We start from the raw sequence: 18,109 nt of genomic DNA on the forward strand, positions 1-18,109 counted from the left end.
GGATTAGGGTTAGGGGTTAGGATTAGGGTTAAAGGTTAGGATTAGGGTTAGGGGTTAGGATTAGGGGTTAGGGTTAGGATTAGGGTTAAGGGTTAGGATTAGGTTAGGGTTTAGGGTTAAGGGTTAGGATTAGGGGTTAGGGTAGGTTTAGAGGTTAGGGTAGGTTTAGGGGTTAGGGTTAGGGTTAAGGGTTAGGGTTAAGGGTTAGGATTAGGGTTAGGGTTAGGGGTTAGGATTAGGGTTAAGGGTTAGGAGTAGGGTTAGAGGTTAGGGTTAGGGTTAAAGGTTAGGGTTAGGGTTAGGGGTTAGGATTAGGGTTAAGGGTTAGGAGTAGGGTTAGAGGTTAGGGTTAAGGGTTAGGGTTAGGGTTAGGGTAACCCTGCAGCTTGACTTGGTCTGGTATGACCAGTAGCTTCTGGTGGCTAATGTTAGCAAACATTAGATAGATATTGCTGCGTTATTGACATAACTGAGTCACATCACTGACTTTATTAGTGTCTTCTACTTGTGCTACTCTTACGCTACTTTTTAGCATATACTGTAATTCTCACTTCTGGACACAGTGGCTGCTCTTCAGCAAATGTAACAGTATTTAATGTTTCAGACTTGATTTAGGGCATTTTTAAACCTAAAGTTTGTATGCTCTGGTCTGAATCAGTGGATGAGTTGGTGAACTTGGTGCGTTTTCCTCTTTCCTTTCACGCAGAGAAAAGTCCAAGCAAACCAAAACAAGCAATCGCATCAAGCAAGCCAGCTGAATACGTTCAAACTCGCAGAGTACACCTAGTAGTTGGGTCGGATCATGTTCCCACCAGAAACGAACCACTTCAGAATTCATCTGGGACCAGACCGAGACCACCTCCCAAAGGGTCTCTGTGCGGTTGGTTTGGTCCCGTGTGCGATTACTGTGTTCAGATCTGCCTAAATGAATCGCACCGAGGGGGAAAACGAACCAATTCAACCGAACTACAAAGCGCAGATGTGAAAACGCCTTTAGTGATATTAAAATACTACACATAGCACCTTGAAATATGCCGGAGAACTCCGGCTTTCCATCCTCAAAGAATCTTAACTCACAGATCTCAAAGTCAAACATCTTTTTTCACACTTTGTATAGATTTTCATTTCGTATATATAGAGAACATATCAGTCTACTTTTATTCATTTCACTGATGCTTCCTCTACATGTCGTCCTCAAGTCTCAGTTCTGTTAATAATCTTCTAACAGAAAATAAGGGCTGCTGTGCTTTCGTGTTTGACGGCAAAACCTGTTGCCAGGTCCAGACTTAAAGGAGCAGTCCGCCTCATTATCTTATCCCTCATAACCCTTCTCAACACTGCTCCTCCCCCAGCGAGTCTGTGTTCTCTCCAAGGTCTATGGATGCTGACGTGGCTCTCATTTGGCCTCGTCCTGCACCGGGACCCGGACCTGGACCCGGTCCAGGACCGGGACCTGGCCCCCCAACAACAAGCCCAGCTCTGGTTCCACTCATGCCGCCGTGGCCGGGGTAGACCTCCACGGTGCTGGAGATGGACTGCAGGGAGCGGTCCCGGAAGTAGTGGAAAGCTTCCTGGTCCAGGTAGTTCTGCTCCTCGCGCAGACCCTGCTCGAACAGCTTCCGCTTGTGGCGGAACTCGATCACCGTCTTGGTGTAGGAGTTGAGGGTGGTGACGGAGGCGGCCATGCAACAGGTGAAGGAACCCCACGCCATGCTGGTTGGAGACAGACAGAATTTAATTAAGTACAATTTTATGGTACTTTATTTTCATTTGATGCTACTACTCCAATACATTTCAGAGGGATATATTGTACTTTTTACTCCACTTCATTTATTTGACAGATTTAGTTTCAGATTAAAATTTTACATAAAGTAACATAATAATAAGCTTATAAATTACACTGTATTATTAAAGATTAAACCAGCGGTTCCCAAACTTACAATCAGTGTGTATTTGTCTCTTTGTCATGTTTCAGATGAGCTGTTTGTAATTCTGTGATTTCCATTGCCAAGTAGATTTGTGCATACAAGGAATTTGCCTTGGTGTTGTGGTGCATAAAAGTATGATATAAAAAAGAAATGTACAATAAAATATGTAAAATATACTCTAAAAAAGAGCTGTTTAAATGGAAAAGAATGGAATGAAATGTACAAAATATTGACCAGGAATGTGCAAATGTTCATAGTGGAAACAGTATATGCAATGTGCAAGTAATAATAAATAATGTGTAAATAATATATGCATAGATTCTGAATAATTAATCCAAATTTATAATCTGTCATCTTAAAACCTCCCAGATTCATCTAGTGGCCCTCACAAAGCAGCCCAAACTAGCTCCACCTCGAGGAGCAACAACTATAAAATGCTGCTGATGAATTGACTCATCAGTCTTAACTTTGTTAAATGTATTTAATATGTTAGACACTGCCCGGTTTTCTGCAAAATGAGTACTTTTACTGTAAGTAAATTTAGCTTGTAATACTTATGTACTTTTACTTAAGTAGGATTTTAAAAGCAGGACTTTTATTTGTGATGGAGTATTTTTAAATTGTGGTATTAATACTTTTACTTAAGTAGAGGATTTGAGTATTTCTTCCACCACTGCACAGATATGTTGTTGAAAAGAAATTAATTTCTCTACTCATATATTAGCCACATATCGAGGGATATTTCAACAACTGTTTGATGGATGGTGATGAAATTTTGTGCAGACATACATGTTCCCCAGCAGATGTATCCTACTGACTTTAGTAGTAGGACCCTCAACTTTTCCTCTAGTGCCACCATGATGTTCACATTTGTGGCTTTAAGTAAAATGTCTCGATAACTAAATGGATTGCTCTGAAATTTGGTACATACATTAATGCTCCCCTCAGGATGAATTATAATAATCTTCATGAGGTCATTTTGATTTGTCAAATACTCTGGTTCATGACTAAATACCTGCAAAACTATCGATATTTCATATTCAGCCTCTGCTTTGCTAATGTTCACGCACGCTAAATGAAGATGGTGAACACTATACTTGCTTAGCATTAGCATGTTAGCATTGTTATTGGGAGTATGTTGCCATGTTGGCGTTGGATGGATGGATGGATGGATGGAGCATAGTTGGATTTAATGACATTAATGATGGATGCATCCCATTTAGGTGAGCCAGTTGCTATGCTCTGGTATTATGCATCCTCACTCACTGACATGGCTTACTAGGACAATTCATGGAATGGAGGCATCATTAATGTTACTATTATTATTATTTACACCTGCACTTTTTCTGTTTGTACAAGTCAAAATGTCTGTCATGAAAATAGTCCATTGTAATAACTTTGGTGGACTCTTATCTTTACCTCTGGTGCCATCATAATACCTACAAAACTAGTGACATTCCATCAGTCTTAGTGGTACTTTTTATTTAGAAAATGTAAATTTCCATTCTTCCCTTTTTCTGTCATTGACAGCTTTTCCCCCCTGGATGGACAAACAGTCAACCAATCAGATCTTTGTTGGCAGGATTTAGGTAAAGTCTATGTACAGAATCAACTTTTTTTATCAGTATATTCCTTCAATTGTTGTGAAAAACAAGTTAACTACTCCTACAGTTACCAGGTCCACTAGATATGACAGTGGCAATACAAACACATCCCTACTGATTGGTTTAACTCCCCTCCCAACCAGAAAATGGCTAACGTGAAATGAAACAAAATGGCAACTCTGATTATCGGGCTATCAAAGTGTTAATGAAGGGGATGTTTCGGCCTGATGGTTGAAAGGTCAGGGGGTGATCGATCTTGGGACAGATTTTCATGGCCATGATAGTAACGTGCTGCTTAGTGGGGCAGAAACACGGGGCGGTTATCAAGATGGAGGTGTGATTAGCCAGATGGAGAAGTTTCCTTGGGGATTAAAACCACTCAGAGAAACATCTGCAGTGATTCAGTGAATACTCTGATGAGCTCAAGGCTCCAGTTAATGTTAGTGGCCAAATAACTGATGTGCCGCTAATTGAGGGAGTGGCCGAGCTCTGGGGGGGATTGATCTGATATCAGGTTGTTAATAATGAAGCTAACAGTCCCTCTATGCAGAGCCAAACACTGTACACCAAGAAGATGCTTTTAAATATGCTGAGCAAGAAAACAATGAAGAGAGATAGAAAAAAACTGAGCAAAATGACCGATGCAATCCATCACTCTATATCTCAAAAACCAGGAATCAGAATGGAACAGTTTGACATTGTTTGGATTAATGTCAGTCGCAGCAATCAGTTACATTTCTTTTTTCTGTTCATAATTTAACAGTTTTTGTTTTACAGAGGAAGTTCAGAAACCAACACAAAACAAATCACTAACATATATTAAACAGACAAATATCAGTCAGTGACACTTTCACCAAATACTTTATTTTCACATATAATGAATATGATGCAGTTTGATTGATAACCTTTTCATTATTAAACTGACTCATTTGTCAGTGGTTGTCTCAAACTGTCTTTTCTGCACTATTAACATTTTTTATCTGTTTTGCATGAAAAGACAGAATATCAGAAAACTTACACAGCATGTTAGTGTTATCATTATGTTTTCAGTCTTTATCTGCTATTTTGCAAGCTGCTGACGTTAGCATGGCTGGCTAACTAGCTTACTACCTACAAGAGTACTATAGCATTACTGCCAAAGCCAAGATTTAGCATATCATTAGCTAACTAAATGTTGTGGGATTACTTTGGAAAGAAGCCCAATCCAGGACTGGAACATGTACTGTGTCTGAGCCAAGATGCTACTGCATTAGTGTAACGTTAGCAGCTCTGTCCTGATCTTTATTGGATTGTTCAAAGTGTTCAAAGATGGTGCCCGTTCATTCCTATGAAGGTTGCTCATGTGGCTCTTTTAGACTTTCCAAACATTATTGGACCAAATGGATTAAATTTTGATAATAAAAGGAGTCACTTTGCTCATGAAGATTTATTCATTGTGTTACAGCCGCTCCTTTTTCAATGATTGTGAGCGGGAAAAATGCTTTTTGGGTAAATTGTAATTACACAGTTTGGCCACTATGTCAAGTTGGCTTCACAGCCCGGCGCTCTTCCTGGGGGCTTTTTCCTCATTCTGTATTCACATTTCAAATATTTCTTTAAACAATATCCTCAATGTGACTGAACATAGAAACTCAGGACTCTTCTGGATAATATAACAATTCTGTAGGTTTACATTCTGACTTCCAGTTTCAATTATTTCAACTTTGTTTCTTTGAAATCACGTTTCGTCCGTGATTTTGGCGAATGACTAAGAATACTACAATACCCATGAGCCTCTGCAGCTGTTGCTATGGAGAAGAAGCCATGGGCACGAATCAGAGCGTAATGAATTCAAAATGCTTCGTCGCTGAAGTTGTAAACAAAACATGTCGCCATAGTTGCTGAATTCACTCAAAAGAGACCCAGAAATTACAACTGAAATTATTCTTTAAACACTTTAGTATATTTTGCTTCGACACGCCGTTAGCTGTGCAAGTGACTGAATTTTAAGCTTGATTATTGGCTGTTCTTTGCTGAAATGCACACTGGGAATTGGAGTTAACTTCTACCCCTAAATTTTTATGTCCACTGTCTTGTATCTTTGACTTTTTACTAAATAACTGGAGATTTTCTAACAAGGTTGGAAGAGCTCAAACTGTGCGTAACGTAACGTTATTTATGGGAAAAATGAACAGGATTTTTATTTTTGGAACCACTGGCTATCGAAATAGCTCCTCCCACTTCATAACTCTATAGCAACAGTAACTAGGGGAGGCGGGGCTTAGCTAGGTCCATCCAGACACAATGGAAACATTTAAGTAACTTTTTTTTAAAACTTTTTTTTGCCTAGAAATGACAACTGACAATGAAAAGTTTGTTCTTTGAATCATATATACTGGCAGCTCCTCTTCTAAAGGCCATACATGGATTACATTATATGGAAAATATATCAAGGCAGCAAATTAATCACGGATTAACTATGTGAGGAAAGAAATCCCAGCTGTGTGTGATGAATATTTTAAGAAATATTTTCAGTGACCGTGTTTTTACGTGTCAGGCAATTGAAGCTGAGGTTATTGGTTTCAGGAGAGATTTGAACTGTAAGAGTGCAACAACCACCACCACCACCATCATCCTCAGAATAGAGCACGCTCACACTTGTTATTCATCCTGAAGGAGCTTTTTGGCCTTTGGCTCCAACAGAGGTTAATCATTCCTGCTGAGTTTATTTCACTTTAATGATCCTGAACGACTCCCTCGTGGTAGAAAATGAGAGGCTTTCACTTGAATGTCTAACAAAATCTCCTATTAGCAGGACCAGGTGTTGTTATTTCACTTTTTCCTTTGTCATGTTTTATTTTAGTTTTCTTATGATCTTATTTAAGATCTAATATTAAGATGATCTTTCAGTTTTCTTGTTTTGTACTTTTTATAAATCACTTTGTGATGCTGGATTTAATAAGTAAATAAACAATATTATTATTGTAGTTCACAGTTCCTTCTAGACCTTAGAGAAATCCTTAAAGTTCCCAGAAAAATATGGAAATCTTGACATCTATCATCTTCCATGACAGCAGGGCAAACTCCATCTGCTGATGAAGGTCATGTGATATGATCAAAAGCTCCAGAACAGCTACTACATGGACCGTGTGATGAGATTGTTTTCTCCGTTATTGTTATTTTTTTAGAGGTTTTCTAATCCCTGTTACAGGCGTCAGGCGGGAGTGCAGTGTGTGTTTGTATGAATTATAAATTAGGTTCACACATGCACAGAAACGTCTGTTTGGACGCTGCTCTCTTCACGTCCTTGCCGTTCCCTTCCGCTGATCCACAAATGAGCGGCGTGAACTGAGACAACAGCTGCAGAGCGGCTTTACCTCCGAGCAGACAGCAGGGAAGGTCAAGGCGAGTCGTGTCTGGCTAATTATCCCGGAAACAAGAGCCCCGAAGCTCCCTGCATACCTGAACGCCTCCAGCTTCAGCCTGAAGAGAAGGTTTGTGGTTTGTGTATCGGTCTCAGTCCGTCTGTTTGTTCAACTGTCTGCTTGTCCGCATGTCATTCATGTGTCAGACACCATTCGTCATAATGATGCAGTTTGTCATTTAAAAATAAGTGTTTTAACATACATGTTTGATGAAAATTAGAGGCATATTTGTGGATATATGTGTGTGTGTGTGTGTGTGTGTGTTTGTGTGTGTGTTGACTGACCAGAAGGACCAGCCGTAGTCCCAGCTGTGAGGCCTCCAGTCTTCAGGACCCAGACTGACCGTGATCTGGAACACTTGAGTGTACATCATGTGGGCCACCATCCCCAGAAGACCTGCGACACACACACACACACACACACACACACACACACACACACACACACACACACACACAACACAGCGTCATTACAAACAACAAGTGGTGTTTTTAAGAAAAAATACTTATATTCTCTGGTTCCAGCTTCTCATATGTGAATATTTTTTGGTTTCCTGTATGACAGTAAACTGAATAGGTTGTGGACTGTACTTTGTGTTTAATGCTAATTATCTAATGTTAGCATGCTAAAATGCTAAATTTAATCGTTGAAAATGTTAAGCAGCTAAATCTGCATGTTATCGACCATATTTGCATTAGCATGTAGCTCAAAGCACCACTGTGTAAACGTACAGCCCCACAGAGCTGTTAGCATGGCTGTTAATGTGAAATACTCTGCAATGTTACTGGTTTTTCTTACCTGTTTTATTGGTGTCATTGTGTGTGTGCGTTTGTGTGTGTGTGATGATGATGATGATGTTTCTCTAAACCGAACCAATTGATTTTTGTGCCTAAACAAACCTTAAAGACAACATATTCTGCACATCTCCAGTCTCTATATTTATATTCTGGGGCTCTACTGGAATATCTTTGCATGATTTCCAGTTAAAAACTCCTTTTTTATCTTCTACTGGTCCTTTATGCAGCCCCTCAGTTCAGCCTCTGTCTGAAACAGGCCGTTTTAGCATCCTGTCCCTTTAAGGCCCCGCCTCCTGATGAGCCCACTTTGTTCTGATTGGTCGGCTTCAGGAAGCTTCCTCCAGCAACTATAGTGGCAGGATTTCACTTCTTTACTCCAAATGTCAACTTCTCAAATCCATCCGTAGTGGAGCTGAATCAGGTCCGAAATATGAGAGTGAACACATGGAAACACCTTAGCAACCACCTTAGCAACAAAAGATACAGATGTGATGGCTGTTTGTGGCCATCAAACGAAGCCTTCAGAGCAGGTTGAAGCTCTGGCTTTTCACTTACAGGAAGCATTTTTACATACGTTCACCTCCAGTTTTGGACCTTTGACTATGTTTAACATTTGACATCATAACAATATATAAATGACAGAAAAATCAAAATAAGCAGAATATGTCCTCTTTAAATGTATTTCTATACATGAATGCTTGTAAGGATGTTGCTAAGTATGTGATGTAACTCAACTTATCTGAGTCTTGTCTCATTATTAGACCCTCAGCTGGTTAAAAACTATTGAGATGTGTGTGATATTTAAATACAAATAAAGTTATATTGACTATCCCTCTCTATGAGTCTGCACTCTGGCCTTTCTTTTAGCAAAACCATCAGGCTAAAATTTCTCCTTTTACACAAGAAATATCAAAATCTAATTGTTCTGATTGCCATGAAACTTGCAGATCACGCAGCTGTTCCCCGGAGGATCGTGTTCCTGAAGCGTCACCGTCGGAGCAAACGTAACAGATTTAACAACAGTAACAGTAAAGCTCTCAGTATACTTTATACTTATTACATAACAACACTAACCCTCAGCACCAGATAATCTGCCATGGTAATTATCATTAACACAACTGTTGTAAATCACTTCACATCTGCATTACAGCTTATCAGTGATTTAATCAGAACACATCATCATCATCATCAGTCATTATACAGTATCAATTGATTTAAAGTGCCAGTTATGAGACATCCAATCAATTACAGATAGGGATATAATCACTCACAAATATACAGTAAATCAAACAGCCACAATGCAAATGAGTCAGTGACATTAATGCAGAGGTTATACATCATAACCACACGGCCAGCAGCAGACACGGCTGTTTGTTTTCTCTTTGTGTGTGTGTGTGTGTGTGTCACGTGGAAGTGTGTGATGGGTTAGAGCCACGTGTTTCTTTGTGTTTGTGTGTGTGTGTGTGTGTGTGTGTGTGTGTGTGTGTGTGCAGCATCAGTAAATAAAACTTGGCTGCTGCAGATTTACAGTTCACCATAAAGAGAGCATCACTTCTCCTCGACCTTGAGTCCATGACGACACAGATTTCTAGGAAATGTGTGTGTGTGTGTGTGTGTGCAGGTGCACATATCCACATGCCAGTAGGTGCAGCACGTCATTGATCTGCTTTACTGTATGGTTCTGAGGTTACCTGCTGGGAGTCTAAACCATCACACAGTTTGATATAATCACTTTTGGCATTATAAGTAAATTTTATGGTAATGATATTAAAGGACAGGTTTACAGATTTTCAAGTGTCTTAAAACAACATTCAGGAGCCCAAATCAGTGAAACATGTTTTTCTTGCTTCCTCTTCATACCGGCTGGGGGAAAAAATCCACAGTCCTTGTTTTGAGCAAAAATGCATTTAAAAGTCTGTGTGAAGCTTATATTCAGCTTCAGCAGTCTGAGTTAGTCATATCAAGTAGATATCTGACACATTTACAGTCTTTTTAGCATCAGATTCCCTCTTTGTGTTTCCTCGGACGGTGTCATATTAGCGTCAGATAAACTTTTAAATACATTTTTGCACAGAAGGAGGACTGTGGATTTTGTCTCCCATCACCTCCATTGGAAGTGTATTATCAAGGGATCTTCTAATGGTCAGTATGAACAGGAGGAATGATGTTGAATCCGACTCGGAACACTTATACAAACAAACATCATAAAAAAGTCAATGAAAATGCTGTGTGGATGAAACTTAGTTACAGTGACGAACTGTAAGTACCCGCGCTGCTTTTTCTGTTGTTTAACTTTGTTAAAATAACAAAGGTTTAGATTTCTGATAGCAGCTGCTGTAGAGGAGCTGACTCATCTTAGAATATGGAAAGTAAACTCCAGGAAAACGCTTTATTTTTTCAGAAAGAAAGATGAAAGAAACACAAGCTTGTTCAAGGCGGGAAAGCTATGCCTTTATCCCGCCTCGCTGTTCTGTATAAAAGGTACGGACATGGAGTCAAGCGGCAGAGTTGCTCCGCCAATAAGCAGGTTATGGAGGTCATCACAGAGCCGGATCAGCGAGCTGATGTTACATGTCACGCCTCTGATACGCTGATATGCTTAACATTGTTTGGTTCAGTGTAAAAAAGCAAAGGCGACTTAATAACGGATCCTTTATGGCTATAATGTGGCGTTTCTGTATAAAAGAGCCTACTAGTGAAACAGAGGATAGACAGGAAGTGATGTCAGGGCTTCGGCATTGTTAGTGAGGTTAATGCTGACTGCTAGTGAACACCAAAAACAAATTTTTGGTGGTTGTTATCAGTGGATCAGTGTTTAATATTGTAAGGAAGTAACAGAACAAGCAGAAACACACATAAACAGTTAGAAACTGTCTATTGTCTTCTAGGATCTCGTCTCACTAATAAAGGCTGGACTGATATCGATTTTCAAAACGTCGATCGGCTGAAGGATATCCATCAGCTTCTCATGTCAATCAGAAATGTAATTCAGATCACATCTATCACTCGTGGCGTGATGGGTAAAAAAAAAAAAAAAAAGGAGGTTTGTGGTAAAAAAAAAGCCTTTAAAAGAATATAAAATGTGCTGTAGAAAGAATGTCTGGTCTCCTCAGAGAAGCTTGAGGAGGCAGCGAGCAGTGTGCAAGCGTGGTGGACGCAGAGCCAACTTCTTGTGTAAGAGGTTTAACATGAGTTGGGAGAAAAATCCCTGGCGCCTAACAGAGCGGCGGCTGCCAGAGGATAACCTCCGACCCCGGACGACCTCTCGCAAATCTGCATCAGTCTCGCTCTCCGCTTCCCTCGTAATTCTCAGAACGTTTCTCACTGTGAAAGTGTGTTAGAGGAATATGATGTCTGTCAGCGTTGTTGTAGAGCGGATCCTGCTGCAGAGTTAATGCTTCAAATCGTTATTATTGTTATTATTGTTATTATTAACCCTTGTTAACCCTTGGTGAAACTTTACTTTAACCTCCCTTATTTATAACACATTATAATTCAGTTATAAGCAGATAAAAAGACATTTTTAAGTTTTGTCAGCGAGTATAATGTCTCCTATGAAGACATATTTTATATTATTCCAACTGTGTTTTACTATGTTGGCATTCATTATCAGTTTATATACCAGCATCCAGGAGGAGACCTTGTTTAGAGCCGCAACAATTGGTCGATTAATCAGTTAGTTGCCAACTATTAAATTAATCACCACCCTATTTTGATAATCAATTAATCGGTTGTCATTTTTTAAGAAAAAATGTCCAAATTCTCTGATTCCAGCTTCTTAAATGTGGATATTTTCTGGTTTTCTGCTGTGAATAAACTGAATATCTTTGGGTTGTGGACAAAACAAGACATTTGAAGATGTCACCTCAGGCTTTGAGAAACAGTGATCGATATTTTCCATCATTTTATGGCATTTTATGAACCAAACAACTAATCGATTAATTGAGAAAATGCTCAACAGAATAATAGATGATGAAAATAATAATCAGTTGCAGCCCTAATGTTTATATACTGCTTATAAATGCTAAATACAATCGGGGGATTATATGTAAAGTGTTACTGACAGGACAGGACACACACAAATGAATCAAATAAAATAAAGTAAAAAAAGAATAGACGCATCAAGTAGCTACATCTCAAATCTTCAAATTAGCCCAGTGTTATCTATCTGTCTGACTATACTCACAATCATAGCTAAAAATGTGAGAAACTGTCAAGTTATTATTGTCAATCTAAATAATCTGTCCTGCAGGTGATGCCAGATGAAAAAAAACATGTTTTTACCTAAATCAGAATGTTATTTTCCTCTGTATGACGTCTTGTCACAGTTCTGCGTTGTCAGACTTGGCTTAGCGTGGTAGCAGACTATCCATGCTAACCGTTTCACAAGTAACGTTGAGTGTGTTAGTTGCACTGATCTGTCGATGCAACACTTTGGTCCAAAGTAAAATATCTTGACAATTAGATTAGATGTATTTGCCATGAAATCTGGTACAGACAGTTATGATCTAAACGTCTGTTAGTATATTAACAGGCCTAACAGGAATAACATTGACGAGTCTTCCTCAAGTCTGTGCATTACATATGTCACTACCAGGAGGTGATAAGACTGGAAACAAGGGAAAACAGCCAGCCTCGAAAGCTTATTAACAAGATGTATCTGGTTTGTTTCATTCGTGCAAAAACACGTTGTAAAAATGAAAGGAAACGTGGTTTTACGGGCAGGTATTTGCTAAACTATTGGGCTCTGGCTCTAGTTCTGTTTTTAATGGACAGACATGAGATTGATATTGATCTCATCTCACTCTTGGCAAACAAGGAAATATCCGAAAATGTCCAAGTATTCCATTAAGCTCAAAATACAGCTCAGGCCAATATAGGAATGTGATCATTAAGTTGCATAACTGCATAACTGAAAGTTTGGACAAGTAGAAATATTGACCTACTGGTGTTGCTAGAAGAAAAGTCATATTTAAAATGGTAATTACTCTGCTGTACAAACGTTGCGTGTGTGGATTTGTGTGTGTGTGTGTGTTATCTGGCGTCCATCTTACCGGACAGAACGGTGAAGACGGCGGCGAAGGCGTTCAGTTTGAGTCCGTCGATGACGTTGCTGGAGTGAAAAAGCTCCAAACACATCAGACTGAAGCCGACCACCAGCAGCAGGATGTAAAGCACCTCCGACACCACCGACAACCACAGCACACCTACAGGACACACAACTTAGTTATACACAAACATACACCAGCAGCACACACACAGAGACACTGATATAATAAATATACATAACTAGAGTCTCAAATCTTAAATAATGAAACTTGCTTGAGGCTGCTGTGAAGAGGTCTTATCATTAGCTAACTACATTAATATGTGGAGAATAAAAAGACCTAACTGCAATCACACAGCTCAGTACAATAACAGACACAAGACCAGTCCTGGATGCTAACAGAGTTTAAGCTAATGCTAATAGAGTTTAAGCTAACGTTAACAGTCCTGATTTATGGAGCTTTATGTCCCATTTTTACACCTGGTATTAACATGTGATCTGTATCTGGATATATTATCTGGATAATGACATCTCTGGGTCTTTGCATTTACACCTGATATTAAAATGCATTTTTGTTTTCTTAGCAGTGCCCGCATTATGATCAGATCTCAATATGTAGAGCTGGACTTGTCAACAAACATGTCGCATCCCAGGTCAATTAAACTGCTGCCACGAACCAACGTCATTCATTTATTAAATCACATTTTGTGAGGGAAGACTTCTAGCTGCTTATACGACTTGTAGTTTTTACAGAGTTCGCTTTAGCTGGCAGGAAGAGGCGGAGCTAGGTGACCTTTCAACTTACAGGGATGATGTTTTTTTGTTTTTTGTTTGACTGTTTACTTTCTACATTTCTTCTGTCATATTATCGGCTTGTCAGTCATCTGTGAATCACTTTGATTTGTGCTAATTTACCTTTATGAAAGCTGCTATACAAATAAAGTTTGGTTAATTGATTGAACATTAACTGCTTTTACAGGACGTCTCGGAGAGGTTTCTTGGCAAAAGGGTTTAAACCGTGAATTTACTGCTGGTTCTAATGTCTCTGTAGCATTTTGATATCTTGGCGACTGTAAACAGCAGGCTTTACGCTATATTCAGTGAGTGATGGTGGTGGTGGTGATGTGTCTGGGGAGACAGTGAAGGAGGAGGGGGAGGGACCAAAAACCTAAGGGAGGGAATGTGTATTTCCTTGGTTCTTACGATATGGGGGTGGACAATCCAGCTTTCTGGTGATATGCTGCCCCTAATTTGCTTGGGAGTGTGGAGTATGAATTTGACAGGCGGCCAATTCTTACATATAGCACCTTTAAAATAACCATGTTCTCAAATGAAAATCTTAAGTAAGAGTTTCGAGCAGGTGTTGTCATTCAGACGACACACAGAGTCTGGGAATCATGCCAGAAAAGAAAATACATCAAACTGAATGCAGCAGTGACTTATGGGATATAGCTCTCCTCTTATTCTGACTATATTTTCCCCTTCAACACCATGTCGCTTTCTCACACTTGCACACTGATATAAAAACCCACAAAAAAGAAACACAAAATTGTGTTGAGAGAGCTCCTGGACTCCGGAGGTCAGGGTTTCAACTTGTCAGACATCTGAAGGTTTTCCACGCGGCGCTCAGGGAGAAACACCACTGAGACCTGCTGAAGAACTACAAGGTGAAATCTGTCTGTGGCGAGCAGGTTCACGCTGAGGGGTGAGAGTTTGCACCAAACACTCATATTTTTGTCAAATTATTGCGCGTACGTTAGAGGAAACACTTAAAGGTAATACAAAGTGAATATGGAGTCAGTCTTTAGTGTGTTGATATGACACCTGAGTTTCTGCACTAAAATAATACTGACAAGTATCTTAGTTTAATATAAATTGTGATGAATACTTTTCTAGTCCTTTTGTCATTTAACTAAATACAACTCACATCAGTGTCTAATGTTGTCTTATCACCAGCAGCTGTACAAGAACCAAAGAAAACTGAGTAAAATTAGAAAAGAGTTTTACGTTTACATCTATAGGGAACATAAACGTCTGAACCAAATTTCATGGCAATCTATCAAATAGCTGAAAGGCAATTTAACCCAAAGTCAGTGGGATTTGTCCTCTGAGAACCAGAGATGTGGTTACAAAATTTAAATAAAAATATATTTGTGGACACAGGTCAACTACATCAAAAGCTTCTATCTTTTGCCCATATATTTTACATCAAATTGCCATTTTTGAAGGAAATTTGCTGTTTTCATTACTAAAAAAAACTACTTGTACATATGCTCCTCATAAATTTACATGGATGTTCATACAGAACTGGCTAAAACTACTTGGTCGTATTTGATTGTTGGATGGAGATGAGACGTGAGTGTTAAACTAAGATGCTACAGTACATTCAACCAACCTCAACCTCCTTCCCAAAGCAGCGGTCAAACCACAAAGTTACATCCACACAAAATATGTGCATCTGGGGGCTCGTTGACATAGTGACTCGCTAGGCTAGTTGCTTTAGCTGGCGAGCTAACTGCTAACTCTCTAGCCGGGCTAGCACTAGTCACTCACAATGGCTGCCGGTGCTTCTCTCTATTTTCTCTCTACTGTTCTGTTTACTTCTCCCTGGCATTCACCATTACATACCATTTTGTTCAATAAAGTTATTGAAGAGGGAAATTCAAGCTTGTCAACGGTCAGTTAGCAAACTTGTTAGCTTAGCTCAGTCACTAACGTGACAATACATTTACAGAGTTTATTCAAAAGATGAACTGTATTCGTACTATCCATTTGAAAATTTGTATCATTCTAGGAAACTTTTTACTTGACAAGTTAAATCAAAGTGAATGATCGTTTTCTCAATTTTGGACTCTCCGGCTCTCCGTCCCTTTAAAGGTCAGCACCGTCAAGATGGCTTTCTACTGGTCAATGGAGTCAAAGGTAACCAAATTTGAACTCAAGGTGAAAAATCTGCACAGATTTACTCCCACGTGAGCCGATCCACTGATCATGATGAAGGAATTATCTGTGAAATGTTGCTGTTTTTAATCCTGGTGCGTCCAGGACTGTTTACAGCTATATGAACATCATGTATCAAGGTCGTTGTGCAGAGGAGACGCTCTGAGATGTTTGCAGTCTCTTGGCTGTTTCTTTCATACTTGTATGTAGTATGTTTACATTTGTTTTCATCTTAAGTTTTGACTCCCATCTGGACAAGAAATGAATCAATCAACCTGCTTGTTATCGAATGAGAGGTGTGTGCTTTGGTTCCTCTACAAGCTTCTGTGACCTACAATCACCCATAACACCCTCCCATGAGACGTTTACATGTGTCTTTGGTGAATAATTCCACCGTTACACAGCTTGGAATTAGTCTCTGCAGATAATAACACCCAGAGCATTAACATAATAAAATTAAACTTTTTTTGACACACGATTTTTATTTTTCTCCTTGAAAAAAACATTTCTTCCCTCATAAAGCATCAGTGTCGACATTCATTCCGGGTCCTGTCATGTGCAGAGAAGGATGCAAATATTAGATGTCTGCCCTTTTTTTTTTTTTTTTTGTCCTCCAGGCACAAACTGAGGGCGGAGACATTGTCCTTCCGTTCGTTTTGTCTTCATTCATCCCTCCGTTGTTCGATAACCCGGAAACTGCTAATGAATCTTTGCAGAATGATGATGCATCTCGCCACGACAAGCAGGACATGACACTCGCAGCTCAAAAACAAGAGGAGATATTTGTTTTGCGATCGGCCCACGGGACAAGGGGAGGGAGGATGTGTTTGATTTCTCCACCTGCTTGTTTGGCACACATTGATTGTCTCTTTACAGACGCCCTCTGGTCATACTGCGAGAGGAAGGAAAAATAAGACATGATGCAGGGATGATGAACACGTTACTGTACTGCTTCGTTCTCTGGAAATGTGAACATTTTTAAAGCAGAGAGGAGTTGTCATCCTGTAGCCGCCCTCGGGGATCCACTCTCACTACCAGAACTTGCTTTTTTTTTTTTTTTTTTCCTTCCCTCCACAGCTCTCCACATTTATAATTTCTAAAAGGCAGAAGCTCCTCTTGAATGGATGAGGCTCATGACACAGAATTAAACAGGATTATCTGCTCTGCTCTGCTTACTCTGCTCTGTCAGGGATGTAGATGAGGTACAAGCGCGACCTCCAGGCTGAGTTTTCAATTTCAACATCACTTAGTCGAAAGGGGAGCTACAGGATCCCTGAACAGCCAAAATTGATCCATAATTTTGTGTGACACTTCTCTCTAGGCAAGACAACCTTATTTCTATATTCAAAGTGTTTCACAGGGGACACTGGGCATATCTTTATCCTAAAACTCTACTTTTTTTTCTTACTTCTCTCTGTGAGGTTTGCTCTTACGAGTGTTCCAAGTCGGATTCGACAAACTCTCTTAACTGCCTGAACTCGCTTGTTTCAGCCTGATGAATCCCACCTGTTCATGAGGATGATGAGATCCATGAGATGTGATTATTAGCACGTTCAGCTCCACTTGGGGGCGAGTTTCATTCACACAAAAAAGTTTCCGAAAGACTAAAAGCACCATGCAGCTTCAAGTCCTGCTTTCATAAATCAGCAGGGAAAAAACAGAAGCAGAAGATCCGAAACAATTAGAAAATATGAATCCAGCTGCCAACAACGTGCCAACGAGAGCAGCTCTACTGTGACAGAAATAGAGAGGGAACGCTTTGACGTGAAGTTAGATGCTAAAAAAAAACCATCTTTCTAAAGCGAGGCGGTCAAGGAACGTGACATTAGATTATATTAGATGAGAGAATATTATTATTATTATAGTCTACAGGTGATATTAAACTGTCAGCTGCAACAGACCATGATACAGGACAGAGACCTGCAGGGAGACACGGAGGAACAACTACTACCAAAATATGCCAATAAAAGTCATAAAATCTAAAAAAAAACTTTCCTTAAATTAGCAGCCATGATGGTGATACTGTAGTAAACAGAATATTTATTTTGCATTAAGCTTATTGTAGTTATACATTCAATTTTTGTTAATTCCAGCATCATATTTAAACTCTAAATTAACTCAGATTAGGACATTATAACTGTTAGTCAAACAAGTGTTTCTCCCATTGAAGAAAGGCAGAAATGATCTATTCATGATACGTACGACAGCTCTGGACTGATTGTAATTCTTTTTCGTTCCTAAGAAAAAACTCTGAGTATTACAAGATTGATGAAAGCCACAAATGCATCTTAAGAATGAATCTGTTCGTACGAGTGCTTCCTCCATGAGGCCCATTGAGAGTAATAACAGAGTTAAAAGGCAGAATTTTAAAAAGGAGAAAGAAAGAATT

At 39.5% G+C, this 18,109-nt stretch overlaps 1 protein-coding gene across 2 annotated transcripts in view; it reads right to left on the reverse strand.

The window, feature by feature from the left end:
* Positions 1 to 373: 373 nt before the first annotated feature.
* gsg1l (gsg1-like) overlaps positions 374 to 18,109 on the reverse strand; it is a 46,424-nt gene continuing 28,688 nt past the window's right edge. For both annotated transcript variants that reach the window (XM_042393343.1, XM_042393342.1), the window contains 3 exons: positions 12,788 to 12,940; positions 7,221 to 7,332; positions 374 to 1,713 (listed from right to left, as the gene is read on the reverse strand). In XM_042393343.1, the coding sequence (XP_042249277.1) occupies positions 1,332 to 1,713; positions 7,221 to 7,332; positions 12,788 to 12,940 (647 nt within the window). In that variant the 3' untranslated portion in view covers positions 374 to 1,331. The remainder of the gene's footprint in view (positions 1,714 to 7,220; positions 7,333 to 12,787; positions 12,941 to 18,109) is intronic.

The sequence above is a fragment of the Thunnus maccoyii genome, chromosome 18, assembly GCF_910596095.1.
Source record: "Thunnus maccoyii chromosome 18, fThuMac1.1, whole genome shotgun sequence".
NCBI lineage: Eukaryota > Metazoa > Chordata > Actinopteri > Scombriformes > Scombridae > Thunnus > Thunnus maccoyii.